This window comes from Xiphophorus maculatus, chromosome 4 (assembly GCF_002775205.1).
Source record: "Xiphophorus maculatus strain JP 163 A chromosome 4, X_maculatus-5.0-male, whole genome shotgun sequence".
Taxonomy (NCBI): Eukaryota; Metazoa; Chordata; class Actinopteri; order Cyprinodontiformes; family Poeciliidae; genus Xiphophorus; species Xiphophorus maculatus.
Window position 1 is genome coordinate 21,152,693 of NC_036446.1, and position 18,023 is coordinate 21,170,715.

At 36.8% G+C, this 18,023-nt stretch overlaps 1 protein-coding gene across 4 annotated transcripts in view; it reads left to right on the forward strand.

Moving 5' to 3' along the window:
* Window positions 1-631: 631 nt before the first annotated feature.
* Window positions 632-18,023, forward strand: part of LOC102217784 (glypican-6-like) — a 146,397-nt gene continuing 129,005 nt past the window's right edge. For 2 of the 4 annotated variants that reach the window (XM_023332920.1, XM_023332922.1), the window contains exon 1: window positions 632-1,487. In XM_023332920.1, coding sequence (XP_023188688.1) covers window positions 1,328-1,487 — 160 coding nt within the window. In that variant the 5' untranslated portion in view covers window positions 632-1,327. The remainder of the gene's footprint in view (window positions 1,488-18,023) is intronic. The other 2 variants (XM_005806770.3, XM_023332921.1) reach the window with 2 other exon arrangements.

The window sequence follows — 18,023 nt, forward strand, 5'->3', positions numbered from 1 at the left end:
AACAAAATAGGTTTTCTTATTGGCAAATAAACATTAATAAGGCTCTGTTTTGTATTTTTACAAGTAGAATAATGGTTTTGTTCATTGCTGGTTATTTTTAAAATAATCTCTTCAGTATAGAACAACCCATGTTTGACAAGTCTGTTTGGGACTTTTACTATAGATGACACATAGTCTTAAAAAAAACTAGCCAAAAAAAAATCAAACAAACAAACTGAAGATGGCCTATACAGACCTGGAGATCCAGACACTCACATGCAGCTACTACATTACTTACAAGACTGAAGAGCACGAGACACCATTGTATACCATGCCAGGAAATGCAGGCAAGCAAGAGAAATTACATTTGAGGTTCAAATAAAATGTATATTTATTATTATTATTATTATTATTATTATTATTATTATTATTATTATTATTATTATTATTATTATTATTATTATTATTTATTAAGGACGAACGGTGTCCCAAACCATATCGCCCTGGATGAAGAGCCATATTTCTCCTATACCCTCCACCCCCTGCAAGACGACTTTACTTTGTCTTATAACAGAAAACGCGAGCTAATTTTTGCCTGTGGTGATGGTAAAGGGTTAAAATCCTCAGAAAATAAGCAAACTGCATGTAGGGGTGCGTGCGTGTATGCGCGTGTGTGTAGGTGTGTGAATTTAATTAAATTAAATCACCCAGCACTAAGTTTCATTAGAAGACACGGAGCAGTGAGCAGGGGTTGTGCGAGCCACTGGACTTGGTAACATCGAAACGTGTCTGTTCAGCGTGTCCTTCCACACCGACCCGCAGCAACTCCGACATGTGTTTCACCTCTAAGGTGCAGCAGTGTGCATGACCAGGGATGCATACAGCGAGAGCACTGTGATCACCCCTGGATGGGAGCTGCAGAAGTCGAGCCACTCCACTCCGCGTTTTGCCCTGCCCTTGTGCGCTCTGCTCGCTGTGCAGCGCGCGTCTCCGATGCATTTTGCCTCCCTCTCGCTGTCATAAAGACAGGACAGCTGTGCAAGAGAGAAGTTGTTGGCAAACCGAGCACCAGCAGGTTGCATCTTCCCCGGGATCCTCTCGCCTTCACGGAGTAGTCTGGACTTTCTCTTTACCAAGGGAAGGTGAGGCGGACGCGTCAGTACATAAAGTGAGGAGTTATCTGATTTTCAATTCAGCATCTGATCATCGTGCTCGTTTCCAAAAAAATTAAAAAAAAATTAAAAAACATCTTCCAATAAAGCCTTTGGATTTCTTTCATGTCAACGGAGCTCGTATTTTTTTTGCGAAATATTTTTTTATATATATTTTTTTCCCAAGGATTTCACTGATGTGTGCGATGTGGAGACTGCAGGTCGCCTTATGTACTCTGTCGGTGCTGTCCCTGTCATCTGCTGGAGAAAGCAAAGCGCGGAGCTGTAGCGAGGTTAGACAAGCTTATAGCGCTAAAGGATTCAGCCTCCTCCATGTACCTCATCAGGAAATATCAGGTAGGCGACACTGACACATCATCGGCGCGTTTGGCCCACAACAACCACGTGTCATGTCTCCCCCTTCAGATTCAACAATTTGACGAAGAGCCGTGCTTCTTCCTCGCACATTCCGCGTGTTTAAACTGCTATCCTTCTTTCAGTCAAACAGATGAGAAGGAGTTTATTGTCGGGGTGTCCCGTTTGCGTTTGACTGAAGCGAATGATGCTGCGATGTGTTACAAATCAATTCTCGTTCTTATGGATGAGCTATAGAGGTGCCGTTTAGTCGAGGATTTCCTTGCTGTTTAAAAAAAAAAATCATTGTCCACTCAGTTTTCTGACCAGTCAGTGATAAATCACGGCAGCCTGAATTCCATTGATTTTCTGTCAGGCTGGCGTTTTAAAAAAAGTAGATTTAGCATCTAGAAAAGACCTGAGGTGATCAGAAGATTTAGGATTGTTTCTTCCCAACTGAAAAAAAAAAAAAAAAATATTACGCAGACAAGTCAGCCAAAGCAACTGAGAGATTTGTTTTACTTTTCTGTAAGAAACCTAACATACCAAATAGTAATCAAAAGACAGAGAGGCCTGCAGACATTTAAACTTTTACAGCATTTTGTTAATAAAGAGTTGTCTTTTCCATAAAGCATTCTTTCAGTTTACCTAACAGCAATACTCAGCTATTGCATTTACCCAGATTGTGCTCCTTTTTTTTTTAATTGAGTTGCTCTGGTGAAAACAGTAAAAGACTAACTTTCTTTTTCGGGAAGTGGCAGCATACCTGTTGCTCACATTCAACAGAACACCATAGAGCTTCTAGTGTTGGATTTGGCTTAAGAGTTTATAATATTTACCAGTAGGGGGCTGTATGCCCTCAACATGAATGACTTTTTGTTTTTATTCTGTTGAGTTCTTTTTCATTTTGATATTCCTAAAGGCTCTTCGGTTCAGGTTTTAATTCATGCTCTATGGTGTGGCAGAGATATGGATTTTATTATCTCCTCCACGGTTATAATCACATTTATGGTCAAAGCAAGAAAACACATTGGCCAGTAAACACATTCACACTTCGTGAGAGGAAATTGAAGGGAAGTAGAGGGACCTGTATCTAATCCTTCCATTGCCGCTCACAGGGAAAATAGAGATACAGTGCTTGTAATTGGCAGCATCAGACAGTAATAATCATGGAGTCGTCTTATTCTTTCTTGGAGTGGTTGGACTATGACGAGAATCTGGTTTCTTTGCACACTCTGGCTGTGTTAATTATGAGGATTATTAATACTCCCACGTCTCAAGAGTCAAAATAAATGTGCTGTTCATAAACAACAGAAAATATTAAATGTTTGGGTTCATGCTTGTCTTGCTCCAGCACTTCATTAGAATTTGTATTCTACTCCAGGAGTGAGTACCTCATCAGCACAAGAACACCGAAATACAACCATCAATGTGATGAGGTTATTTAATATGTAGACTTTTGCATTATGTAGGGGGAAACAACTTTTTTTTCTCTTTGGTTTTACTTTCTTGAAATCTTTTTTTCATCATTTGTGTTTGACATCATAAAATTCTCCATAAATAATTAAATAATGGCTTTCGCTCAACTCCCCATTGCAAAGTGATTGCTGCCAGATTTCCACAGATGTCGGGAACGTAACAAGCATTACTTTGCATGCTATTTTACACAACTGTAATACTGTTGCCAAGCACTTTATCCCTTGGCGAATATCTGGGATGTATTTGAAAAATTAATTCAGTCATCTTTGATTTCCTTGATGCACTTTGATACAAACCTGGACTCTGTGCAGCTGTAATTGTTTAGTTTGACAGCCCTTAAAGGAGTGAAATTCATCGGGTGGTTCCAGGATTTGACCTCATAATGTTCTGTGAGCGGTTCCCACACAGAACCTGGACATTTATCTCAGGAAAAATTTCAGAAGATGCCAGACATTTCTTATTTCTTGTAAGCAATTGTGAAGCACTTGGGTCATTTCAATATCTGATTATGCAAACCTTTGAGTATTATTTCATCTTGCCTGACATTCCTCATCTGCTTGGAATTTAAGTACTTGGGTCTGTTGAGTACTTTGAAGCTCCAGATGCATGAAGAAACTGTAACCAAATTCTTTCTTATGTTTTCTGTGTTGGAGATGGACTTTGTGTATTTACATTGCTGCTTTCAAACATAAATACAGGTTATGACTGGACCTAACCAAGAAGATTTCCATTCTTTCACATTAAGTAGGCTAACAGAGATTCTGCAGTCTTCACTATATCATTTGCAGTCATGTCACGGCTGTTCGTAAAGATACAAAACGCAGAGGTCTTTGACTTCTCTTTGCATATGGTAATAATTTCACCAGCCCAGCTTCATTGTTGAGCAAGAAACACAAATAACTTCGTGTTTGTTTTAAAATACCAAAGTGAGTAGAAGTGTTCAATTCAATGCTAACTAGAAGTATTTCTCTTGTAATTTAACTTTTCTATTTGTACTAAGACAATTCTTAAAAGAAGTGTATCACTCTCACAGCTACTGTCAAAAAAAATGTTACAAGGTAAGAGTGAGTTATCCAGCTCTAACAATGTCACATCAGTCAGCCTGCTGCAGAGTTCAGTAACTTACCGTCTGTTGGTTAGTGATGGAGAAGAGTCTGGCAGAGGTCAGCCACTTTATTGATGGTAGAGCAGTGGTCATAGGTGTGAATGATGGAGTAACCGCTTCTCCCATAGTTAAAAGTGGAGAAGAAGACTCCTGTTTATGTCTGTTTGACTTTTTGATTATTGTAATTTCTTATTTTTTAACCTAATACAGTAAAATTCACATATTAGGACACAACTTTAAATTTCAGATTCACCATCTACAAACAAACAAAAAAGCTGGTTCAGTCAGATTTATTCCATGTGCAAATGTACAAAATCCTTTGAGGGGAAAATGACCTCAAACATGTTATGTGAATAGTTTGAACAAACTTTTGTGCACATCTAGAACTTTTTTCAAATGTTGTTTGTAATTAATAAATGGCCATGGAGAGAAAAACAAAATAAACTGAATTTGAATAATCTTTTTAGTGTTATAACAGTAATGTATCTTTTAATGTCCTAGAATCAAACAAATTATAGTAGAACACTTTGCAGAGTATCTGTACAGACTGTGTCTGGAGGCAAGCTGTGTCTGCTGCAATGAAACTGACTCAAAAACTCCCGATTACTATTTTGAGGCTTATGAATGAGGCTCATATTGGACAAAAAACTTTCAATAGATCCAATTTTACCCACATAGGGAACTGAGTAATTATCTTCCCTGCTTTCGACTTTTTCTTCATTTTCTAACACCCTTGGGTTGTCATGGCGGTGTCTCTTGTAGCTGAAGTCCTAGTACATACTTTAGCTTGTTTTACTGACTACAGATAGTGACATCCCAGTAATCTTAGTTTTAGTTTTTCAGACTGCAAAAGCTCTGACAGAAATCTGAATGATGATTCCAAAGAAGCAGACATAAAGCAGTGCTGCTGAAATACAGCGTTGTATGTGGGAAGACTAAAAATAGAAAACAAAAACATTTTTAAAACTCCCTGCTGGACAACTTCATTAAATTACACCAGGTTTGCAACTTTCCATGTTGCTGATGTACCCCCAGCAGGATGGCGTGTCACAGAGTGGCTCGAATGCATGGATCACCCCCCGCCACCCTCATGCTTCTGTGTGGAACATTAGTTTCAGTGTCACGCACACAATGCAGCATGATTGTCAGCTCTTTGTTCAGAAACACAGCTGCTTCTGAATGCCTCCGTCAAGCTCCTGCCACGACGCTCCTTCTCTGAGGCTTTGCTGTTAATATCAACATCTACTTACACACAGAGCGGCTGGGAACCTCATGGGTGGAGTCCGCTCTTTTCCACAGCCTTCAAATAAAAAGGCTTGATGTGCAGCAGCTTCTAATGTGTGTTGCCTGAGTTTTATATTTCCCTCCTCAAGAATAACAACTACCTTTGGGGTTCATTTCAGAGCAGCCTTATTTGATTTCTTTTATCAGAGCAGTTATTGGTTGCTAGACAATACAGCCATTGTTTTTCCTCGTGATGCTTCAACTCTGCGTTTTTCTCAATGATCAGCATTTGCTGGTTTGTAGGTTGTCCTCCGTATTGACGTCAAAAACCTTTTGAAATGCAACACAACTCTATGTGATCCTCTTAATTTGTGACTGTAAGGGATAATTTCATCTTTTCAACTGTCCACTTTCCTAATTGCTATTATTTTGAGATGTGGAGGGATGGGTAACGGGGTCGCCATGGAGTTGAGGGTTGCTGGGGTTACACAGTTTTTTTCTGTTTCTTTGTCTTACTGCACTTCTTCTAATTTGGCTGTATTGTACATAATTTTGTGGATGTAAAACAACAAGATAAAAATAATTGATCGCAACCCTCCCACCCCCCCACCCCCCAAAAAAACATTTGAAATGATCAGAATGTGAAGTTCTTAATTCTTTGTCTTTAAAACAAAGATTCTACAACACTTATCATCATCATAGCACATGAAGTCTTTACAGAACCTTATTTCAAAATAAATATAAATAACTAAAGCAAATGGTAACCATAGTTAATCCTGTCCCGTCATGTTTCAGTGTTCCTTATTAAGAACATGTTATCATCATTCTCTATTTTCCAGTGACTTACTACTTTACATAAAATGTAGGGCAACTTTGCACAACAAATTTAACAACATTGCCAGATGTAATCACTAAATAATAGAATGACATTAGAGCTTTAGTAAGTCTCAATACCACTGGTAAAACCCTTGCCCTGCAAATGTCCATATAAAATTTCCGACAGGCGTTTTTCTTTTTCTTCAAAGCCCATTAAGATGCTCTTGGCTTTGCCAAATTGGAAGCAAGTCTCTCGGCAGCGTGTATACATCTTCAGAGAGAACAGTTAATAAGATGTGAGGGAGATTAGGCTTTGTGTGAGTGTGAATGTGCGTCTGCGTGTTAATGTCTCTGTGGTAGTTTAGCCTTGATATTCAAGCCCTCCTTTTTTTTCTTCCTTTGCATCTCTGTTGTGATGGAAAATGACAAAAGTACTTTGTTTTTTCATTGCGAGAGACAGATTGTGTGCTTGAGTTTTAATTGGAATCCTCATGTGGTTCTCTTCAGATTTCATTCAAAGAGAATGTCTGACAGTTGTCCTGGTCTGTAGAATTTGTTTACCCTCTGCAGGCATTCATGCCTGAAATGCAGGGTCTCCAGGCATCCCTGAACCCTCCTCGGCACCATGTATGGTGCTTTCTAAGTAGTGTGAAAAGCCCCCGGATAGCGTTGGAGACTGCTGCAGCACTTTTTCCAGTTTTCAATCAACTACTGGCCTAAATCAGTAATAGAGGGGGGATTAAGAATCTCTACTCTGTCAAGCGTTGAGAGGAACTGGAAAATAAAAAAGTGAAAGGATGGATGTGAGTCTGTGTTTGGGGATTAGAGGAGAGAGCAGAGAAAAAAAAAATGTTGAAATAAACAAACTTTCCTACTGATAGGGAGCATAGGGGTAAATGAAAGCATCCTTGACTGATCATGTGTTAACTTCATGACTTAGAGGTATAGTGTTGTGAGGTGAGAGGACCTTGACTACACAAGGAAATAGATAGCAAACAATATAATCCATCTAAACATAGGGGATTAGCAATCTGAGTTGGTGTTTTTTGTTGCATGGAAAGATTGCCATCATTTATATATAAAGTATGTGAAGTTGTCTTTCTGTGGTTGAATGAAAAGAGGAAAAACTCCCACTAGAAGATTCAAAAAGATCAGTTTCACTCCTCTAGCAGAGAAAAATATTATTCCAGGATTTTCCCATGCCTGGGTGTTGCAGAAATGTTGTTAAGGATGGTCACGGTCACACTGTCACATAATCGTTCATACTGGGAAACCTTTGGCAGTCATTTGGGTTTATCAATAGGGTTTTGCTACTAGCCAATGCAGTGCCGACTTTTCGGGTTTGACTGAAAAACCTTAAAAAAACATTTTTTTACTGAACAAGCGGCATTATGTTCCCCTTTTTTATGCAGGTGATTGCTTGTGGCTTTCCCGCCACTCTTTACTCTATATAGAGAACCACTGCACTCTGTCGTGTTGATTGTTGTGGTCTGTTTTTTGCCCAAAGAGACTGTTGCCTCAGGAGAAAAGTCTCTGAATAGAAAGTCCCAAGCCTGACAGCAACAATAGGGCTCCAAGAGATGAGAGCCACTGGGTGCCCTGGGAAAACCCACCTGGGTATATATGTCAAGGTGTCAAGGATGCTAGTGAATTTCACACCAGGGACTTTTTAATTTTGTTTTTTAGACACAGATAAATACACATGGCTGAGGTGATTTGCTAAATAGTTCAGCCCCCAGCGACTTTCAAGTAAACAACCATGAAAGTATAAATAAACATAGTTTGACACAACTGCCATGGCAACATCAGATGCTGTCAACAATTGTTGACACCACTGGTGTCACTGACATCACAGGCTTGACAATGGTACAGTTGTTGTTGTGTTAAAGGAACATGGACAGTTTCCATTCTCTGAAAAAACTTAAGCAGTGCCTTTTATATGGACAGAAAAAAGCAGCAGATCTGACAACTTAAAAATTAATCTGGTTCTACACTATCCAGACATATTTTAGTGCAGATTTACTTACAGTAGAAGTTCATGGGAGCAAAAAATATTACAATATATTAATATTATTATCAACCAACTGGAGAGGTAAGGGATGAAATATTGCGTAATGTTTTTAAAGTGTCAGATAAGAGCAAGGCTAAAAAATACTGAGTGTAGTTTTGATCAAATATGAATCCTTTTAAATTAGGCTCATTAGTTTATAAAAACTTTACCCTATTTTTACTCAATACATAAAATCATTAACAAAAAAATGTTGATTCAAATATATTATACTACATCACAGTGTGCTAAAGACACAAACTTGCACGTTTTATAGGAACTTTTTGATCAACCAACTCAAGTGCATAATTTAGAAGTAGAAAGGTAGGGCACTTTCAAATATTTTTACACTTTCATAGGCATTCAAAAGTAATTATTTTGTAAATAATAATCAATGTGAATATAGTTTTTTACTTACATGCAACATATGTTTTGCTACAAACTGATAATTCACAACACTTTGAGAAAACCATCACAACTCTGAAGCACTGTGGAGGCAGCATCATCTTGTGTAGATGCTTTTCCTCCAGTAATGGCAGAGAGGTGTGTCAGAGTGGAAAAGGCTAATGAAGCTATCCTGGATGAAAACCTGTTCAAAGCTGCTTCCAGAAAAAATAATATACAGCAAGAACTAAAATCTAATTGTTTAAACTAAAGCATATTGATAGAATGGCCAAGTCAAAGTCCAAATCTGTAAAGAATCTGTGCTAAGACTCAGATGTTCTTTTTCAATAAGTTGGCGGTGGTGCTAAACTGGTGCCAGAGCTTATTTGGCATAAGTTTGTCTTTACTGAGTGTGCAATAGCAACACTGCAAGATGTTGCTATTGCACCAAAAAAAATCATTATTATTTTTTTCTAACTTAGAATTCCAATTGGGCCAAATAAAAGAAACTCTTTCATCAGGAGCTAAAGGCTGACTCATGGGGCACTAATGCCTATCAAAACCTGCGTGCCATGTTTAATAAAACTTCAGAATTTAGTTTTGATCTTGTAAATTTAAAATAATAAAAATAATAAAATTAAAAGCACTGTGCCTCAGCAATGATTGAAATAAATAAGCTGGAAAAGTCAAATTAGCATCAGAAGAAGGCAAGGTAACTTTTTCTGATCTTCCAGCTGTTTGCTATGAAATCAGTTCGAGTAAGTCGGTGCTCCCCTGGACTTAACTCTACAAGGTATTGAGTCAGTAAACTGTGTGCTAATGCACATTAATTTCAGATATTTTTTGGAAAAAAATTGCAATCATGACTTTTTTTCTTCACTTGACAATTATGTAGATTATGATGATGATGATGATGATGATGATGATGATGATGAGGAGGAGGAGGATACGGCTTTTGCCCATCACATAAAATGTCACTGAAGCTTGTGAATGTAACATGAATACATGCGAAAAACAATGTAAATCATTTTACAAGGTGATTTATATCAGTTTTTCCCCAATATATAAATTCCCTGGGTGTTTTTCTTCTAAACCCGGTATTTAAAAAAAAAAAAATCATTGTCATTTTCCTTAACATTATGTTAAATCTAATTCTATACAAGCCAGTCTGCGTGTAAAGTGAGCCACCAGGTTGTGCGCCACTCTTGTTATATTTGATACTTTTATCAAGTTAAATTGTTGCGGCAGTAAGTTTAGACACAAATTACACTGTAGGGCATTTGCACCATTTTATTATAATTAAATGAAACACATCTCAGACACAGTATAGCAACTCACACAGCACATTAAGGTGAGATTCCCACAAAGTTTAACTTGAGCTTCATTTATAATCTTGGTTAATTACAATAACCTTACCTTGACCTTTGGCAGCAATTTGATCAAGATTATTGTGTTCCACTTGCCTACAGGTAACTGTGGCACTGCCGATTGTAATTCTCAAGTAATACTGCAGCAAGTCACAGAGGACTTGAAACAGTAATGTAATTCCTCCATGTTACATAGTCTCTATAGCCCTTAGGCTTTAGTGTTGGCTCATTCCTCTGGGGCTTTCTTCATGTTTTAGAAGCTAACTTGAGAACTGTTGCTCAAATATGCAGCAATTCACCAATGTTTAAAAGTTTCTTTTCACAACCCCTGATGCTGGTACTGACACTATTTATTCAACCAAAAACAAAAGAAATAAAATAAAAAGCCAAGTCACATTTTACATTTCAAAGATAAAGGAACTAATAAATCCCCTGCTACAATTTCATTAGTTCTTTAATCATTTCTGAAATGCACATTATAAGCACTGAAGAAAATTCCCGTTGAGCATCAAAGGAAATCGTACAAGCAAATGTTTTGAGACAGTGAATGCAGATTTAAAGTTAAAATTTGATGGTTTTAAATATAAACTCCATACTAACTTCTGATGACAATTCTCATGTCAAAAGACACAGGAGAGACAAAATATTTTGTTTTTAGCATCTAATAAGTACACTGCTTTATGTCTCTAGGCATATTCTTTTTCATAATATAAATGTTTAAAAGTACATGACCCCATGTTCATGCTCACACATTAATCTTTCTGCAGCTTTTTTATTATCTAGAGAAAAGGTGTTGAATTTGTGGCGCTGCCTCGTCATTGTGGGAATAATAGAAATGTGTTTATTTCTCTAATGGCCATCCAGAGTTCACGTTCATGCAAACTTTCTGTCCCATTATGTCTGGTATGATGAAAACAAGTATCTTAGCTCTAATGATGTGCATCTAACATACTGTATTTGCATACATTTTTCCGTATGCTCCTTCTTCTGGTAGGATCCATTCTATACGGCTAAACAAACACACAGCTCAGCTCCTTTTGTGTTGTTCTCTCTGTTTCCTTAACTGTAAACAATAACGATTCCTCATGCTTAACAATTAAAATATGCTGAGAAAAAGGTCTTCTTATTCTGTGGCTGTATGTTCTAATCAAATATTCCAGGTCATTTATTTCATTTCCGCTGATTTTTTCCGGATTTACTAATGATGTACAACCTGTCTGAATAAATCACTCAGGTGAAAAGATGGCTGATGCTCATCAAGCAACAAAAATTACAAAATTGCCAAGGCATTTCTGTAAAAACTTTCATCTATTCAACTAAATTGTATTTTCAAATAGCAGAAGCTACAAGGCATGCAGGGGAACCATGCTGCGCAACTTATGAATTAAGAAATTTGGGCCAATTATAGAAGATCATGACCCAGTTTAGTGTGATCTTTTCAGTGCCTTTGATGTTGAGAAACTAATTGGAAATTGTTACAATTTTTATGTTAATGCAAATGCTGATCTTAACCCGGTGTCATACTACTGGGCTGAATTCGCAACATTAAATAATAGGCTTGGCAGTGAAATACCATTGGGGATATAACAACATCTAAAAGGTCTGCCTCATGGAGCATCTTTTGTTACCTGATTTCTGCTTAACTCCTGTTTGTAGGCTGTTCCCTTTACTTTGTAAACTAAGATGTACAAATATATTGATTTCTATGACTTGTGCAATGCATTTTTGATTCAGAAGTAATCAGAAATGAGGGAATTTAGAAAGCAGTTTTATTTTAAAAGCTTTAGAAAAGTAACCTTTTAAGTTAGTGCAAAAAGAAAGGAAAAAGACTTGAGTGTTGTTGAAGTTATGGATACATTTATGACAGAGGCTTGTAGTATCTCCGAATAGGCGTAATCTGCATGTGTGATGACACTGAATACTGGCTTTTTGGCTGAAATGGGCTTGTAACTAGGCATTTTGGATTGAAAAGTGTTAAGGAATGACACTGGGATTCATGTGGAACTAAAGCTATACAGTGGGGGGGAATCAACAGATCATTTGAATTACCCTTTTTATGAAAATATAGAACAATGTTGCGAGTAAAGATGTCTTGGCTCACTAGGCTCATGCATCTCCAGGGAGCTTTGCCTTTATGACAAATGTGACATACTCAAGCAGCACAGCGTAAATGTCAGTAAAGGACCACCATGAAAACTTGTTTAGAAACGTTGATGAAGCTGTAAAACAAATATAACCATAGTTCATTTTAATAATTCAAAAACCGTTTTAAATAGAGGTGCAAATATGTCTGAAAGGCCTGTTATTGGCCTGAAGTGTGTTTCTCTGGTGTTTACATCTTTTGGATCCTTTCATTTCTCTGTGTATCATAGCAAACATGTGGTGATGTGATACTTCTTGGCAACTGCTTGTTCTTTGAGTGCTCCAGGGTGCGAGAATCTGAAAAGAAGCCAGCCTCATCTTTTGCTCCAGGAACCCTGCTGTTTCCTGTCCCCTGAGTAAGATGACAGTAAACGAGTGGGCTGGTCATCTCATACCCTGGGGCTCTACCTTGGGCTCTTCAGACCACCAGCTGTTGTGTTTAGGACTGAGTCATGCACCAGTTAGCACCGTGAATCCAGAGCACGAGTACAAAGCTTTAAACTCACTGCGTGCCTCTTCCCTCGTGCAGCACTTCACTGGGACAACTAAATTACTGTAATAGTTTCCACTAAGCGTCCTCAAGCTCAGTTCATGAACTATTTCATTTTCAGTTCTAGAGATCTCAATTACTAAACACAGATTTAAATCAGCCAAGGGAAACATAGACTACAAATACGAGTACCTGACAAAAGAATAACTATGAATCATAATCTATTTCTGTAAGTATGTAGTGAGTCTTTAGCTTTTTTCTAGAACTTATTTATTCTTGAAAAGTAGCAGAACAATATATACTCACGTCACAAACTTTATTTAACTTTATTTTGGTGCAAATGTCCACTATTGTCTTACTCTTTTTAATAATTAAGTTGGACTTCAGTAAGATTAGATTTGCTTATTCACATATTGTTTTTGAGGTAAATGGATTGGACAGCACATGAAAATATTTGAAATCATCCGTCCTCTACTGTGTCTGCTGTCTTTTTTCTTTTGTTTTTTTCTTTTCATTTGTCTAGTCATCCCTTGCAGTGACTTTTGCTTCTGTCTGTGTTTCAAAAATGTCAGGAAGTGTTATAACCACAGAGTTATGCAGCATGAGGCAACAGGTGTGTCCGGGTGATGATCCAGACTGACGCTCTAGTTTTTCATACACTATTCGCAATTAGTGTTTTATGAGGAGAGTAGTGCTTTGCAACAACAAAACACCATGTTCATGTGCAGAAGAAAACTTGTGTTAAAGACCTTCATGGTCCATTCACATTCCAAAGTATTTACATTCAGATTTGTTTGTACTTAAAAGTCCCACAGTACTTGGTGTTATCTGAGTCGTTTTTCCTATAGTAGACAAACAAAACACCGTAAGTACTTTAAATCGATTTATGTCATTTCTACTGTTAACTAGATTTCCTGTCATGCAGTGCTGGGAGCAGAGTACCAACTTCTCAATTACCTGCTTCAAGAACCTTAAAAAATAGTGACATTCTATATTAACATGCACAGTAATAAAGTGATCATTGTAAGAAATAGATTCAGTAGTCCTGAGTGCAATTGTTTGCCTTAACACCTTGCTACAGAAAAGTCTCTTTTTTTCTTCTTCAGCTCTTGACTAACAGGTTGTTTCTAGTTCAGCTTATTTTTATAGGATCAAGTGTTAAGTTTTAACAAATGCTTTACACTTTAACATTTATGGTCTAAACTAATTTACAATGTATGTCTCTTGTTGAGGTTAAATAAAAACATAAAGGCATATTATGGCATATGTTGGGGTAGTAGTTCTTCACTTTTGCAATAAATTGGAACGCAATGTCTCCTCTACGCAAATCAGAAAACACCTTCAGCATTTTGCTTGAGTTACATGAGTAAAGTTGTCATATTCTGCCAGAGGTTTCACTTCACATCTCTTCAAATTTGAAGTATGAAACGAAGATCTGTCATAGCTCACCTCTAAAAAGCGCTCCATGTGTAGACATGGGAAGTGACAGTTTTTCTTGTTTTTTTTTAAATTAAATACAGGAAGCAAATCACAGCAGATATATTGGCACAGTACTGCTGAAAGACTTCACAATACCAATTCATAATGAAACAATAAAAAATAATTTACATTTATTTAATGACACCGAGTGATTAGTCAGAAAGTGTTTCTGTGGTTCAGTTCAAATTAGACCATCTATAAAAATGTCTTAATTTAAACATTATTTATTATTTCATGTTCTTTCTCTTAAGATAAGATAAGATAAGATAAGATAAGATAAGATAAGATAAATCTTTATTGTCTTCTGCTTTTCTTCCTTTTTCAGTTGTTTTGCTTTTGTCTGATGTTTTGAGAGCGAGAGTTATTTATTTCACCTTTACATTTGCCACAGACTTCAATGACATTATTGGGAATTTTAGTTAATAAACAATTATAGCATTTATAAAGTGAAAGAAAACTGATACATGATTTATATTTTACTTTTTTTACAGTGCTCATGAAATATTCAAAACTTGTGATACAGTTTTCTATCTTAAATCTGCTTTAAATTTCTCCACAACATTATCATTGACCTGCCTGGTGTGTTCCTTGGTGATGATACTGTTTGTTTACTGTTGTAGTTTATTAAATATTCAAATCAATCTTTAATAAAATACTGTATACTAATATTAAATTACGAATATGATCTTATGCTATACGTGTGTCTGCAACTCTTAAGGATTCTTAAGCAGTGTTTAGGTTGACCTTTTAATCATAAATCTCATTAGTTATTCATGTTTCATTGCTTTTTCTGATTTGTTCTTTATGTATGTTGAAAAAAATATTTTTTGAAACTAGACTTTTAGCATAATATAATATTTATTGAAACTGTTCGTAAGAGAGAAAAAAAATCATGATCATTTTTCTGTCCATGTGCCCAACTCAAGTTACACAATAGTGAAGAACTTACCAGTCCTTGTCAAACAAATCCTTGATCACTGAACACAAACCAAAACAGAAAACTGCCCTTTAAAGCAGTAAAATAAATAATAAATGTCTGTTGGGCAGATTTAAAAGCACAGCAAATGCCAGATCAATATCAGATCAAATTAGATTATTATTTTTTTCCCTTATTAGCATTTCAGCTGGGAGACTAGAAGGTCGGCATGGTCCAGACAGTACCAAATGGATCCTAACCCCAGTGATATACATTAAGATGGAAGTGCAGCTATGAATCTTTCTCATATTTAAAGTGTGAAAGTTGGTGTTATCTATATTTGTTTTGTATGTTTTGTATAACTAAATGTTGGACACACAACTCAAATCATCATGGGCTCCAGGCATTATGTGGATCCTTCATATCCTTCATAATCAATCAATCAATCAATCACATTTTATTTGTATAGCACATTTCAGCAGCAAGGCATTTCAAAGTGCTTTACATCATTACAAACACAGAATCACAATGCAATATAGAATCAATCATTAAGTAAAGTTCCATCAATAAATTTGTAATTGATTACATTTCAAATACAATCCTAAACAGGTGGGTTTTTAGTCGAGATTTAAAAGAAGTCAGTGTTTCAGCTGTTTTACAGTTTTCTGGAAGTTTGTTCCAAATTTGTGGTGCATAGATGCTAAAAGCTGCTTCTCCCTGTTTGGTTCTGGTTCTGGGGATCCAGAGCAGACCAGAACCGGAACCAGAAGACCTGAGAGGTCTGGAAGGTTGATACAACAACAGCAGATCTTTAATGTATTGTGGTGCTAAGCCATTCACTGATTTATAAACTAAAACTAACAACAGTATTTTAAAGTCTATTCTTTGAGCTACAGGGAGCCAGTGGAGGGACTTTAAAACTGGTGTTATGTGCTCTATCTTCCTGGTTTTAGTGAGAACGCGAGCAGCAGCATTCTGGATCAGCTGCAGCTGTTTGATTGATTTGTTGGACTAACCTGTGAAGACGCTGTTGCAATAATCAATACGAGTGAAGATGAATGCATGGATGAGTTTCTCTAGATCTGGCTGAGACATTAGTCCTTTAATCCTGGAAATGTTCTTCAGGTGATAGAAGGCCGACTTTGTGACTGCCTTTATGTGGCTCTGGAGGTTCAGGTCAGAGTCCATCACTACTCCCAGGTTTCGGGCCTGATCGCTAGGTTTTAGTTGTAATAACTGAATCTGTGCATTGACTCTAGATTCATAAGACTGATTATTAAAGCAGTCTTATGACTGAGGGTGAAGATAAAAGGTTTTGGTTTTTGTTTTTGCAACAGATGTTTTTTTTATAGCCTTGTCTTTTGTACATTTCATTGTGGACAACTATTTCAGTATAAGTTCAGCTTTCATGTATCTTTTTTCTTGCTATAACCAAAAATATTTTTTGAAAAAAGCTTTTTTGAAAATATCTCTTTAAAAAAATAGCATTTTATACAAAAACATGAAGTTAGTTTTCTTTTTCATTTCTTTTTTTATTTCCAGCTTATTTACATAGCGTGCACACTGGCAAACAAATAAAAAGGCTTATTACAAATTAAAGGTTGCAAATCATAGAGAGCTACTCTATTGATGCCCAAGAATAAAAGTGACCTTCTTCAAAGCACGCAACCCTCCTAGTGGATTCAATCATTAAATATTTCAGTAATTATTTTAAGCAATAATTTCTTACTACACTATGAAAAGAGACTGAATTAAATGCTTACTCATAAAATGCATCATAATCAGCAGCATTCTGATGGATATTATCTAAATAGGCTTTCTAAAAGGAGAAAAACATAATGCAGTTCTTATCTGTCTTTTGTAGAAATATTTGAACTATTATTTGTATCAGTCATTGTTTACCAATGTAAACTGTTTTCAGAAGTGTGTTTGTTCAGTGTAGTTCACATACAACACAGGTTTTTGCCACAACATGCTTGACCTAATGTTTTTTTTGTTTTTTTTTGCCATTGTTAGGGTGAAAAAAACTGCATTTGAAAGCTGTTGGGGCTAAGAGAAATTTATTTTGTGAGGAATGAGTGTTGTTCAAAGGGGAAAAAGCAGCGACTAGCTGCATTGTGCAAGATTGCATTTGACACAGAACTGATAGGCAAAGGCGCTTCATCGGTCACCCCCAAGGCCGAGGAGCCTCTGCGGCTTACCTGATAGCAGACACACATCAGCAAAAGTATCATCAACAACACACACAGAGCACAGTGTTTTTTGATACTGTGCATTTATTAACAGAATGATAATAAAAAAAGCATCATAAGACAAACAGACTGACTAGAAACAGTACGAGCTGAGGTGACAGAAAGATGGGTGTTTTTTTTAGGGGTGGTGTTTGTGTTTATAATCTGAAGGAGAATGTCATAAGTGATTAATCCCAAAGTTACCTCAACAAACTGATGCAAAAGATTATGTGTCTGTTGTTGTGTTTGGCTGTGTGGCTTCCTGGAGGAGGGCATGGGCTGAGGTACAGCTGCTGACAATTATTGTGGTCCTCTGTTAACTTTTTACATCAATGGACTTTATATTACAGAATAAAAAAAAAAAATCATAATTGTGATTTTTAAATGGTGTCTTAATTACTTTCTTTCTTTCTTTGGCCAAAGATCAACCTCATGTACATAGATCAGGGCTGTCAGGTTCTGGTCCAGTACAGATGTGTTTCTGTTCCAACACATCTGAATCAAATGAATCAAATCAATTACCTTCCCAGCGTGTCTCAAAGTCCTGCAGAGGCCTGTTAATGACCAATCCATTAGATTTAGGCATGTTGCAGCAGGAAATAACCTACCCACAATGACCCGTCTTTGTAGTCTGCCGGTGTGAAAGCGCACATGCTCAGAATGCTGGGCTAGTTGCTGATAGCATGGTGCTGCGTTGTGCTACTTAACCTGTCCAGTTTAGCTCTCGTAATGATAAGGAATATGTGTTACATGAGCACTTCGTACACAGGAGGTTACACCAATTAAAGCACATCATCTTTATCCTGACAGAGCAAATTGACAAAAGTGTTGTTCATCAAGATATTTTCTGGAAAAATGT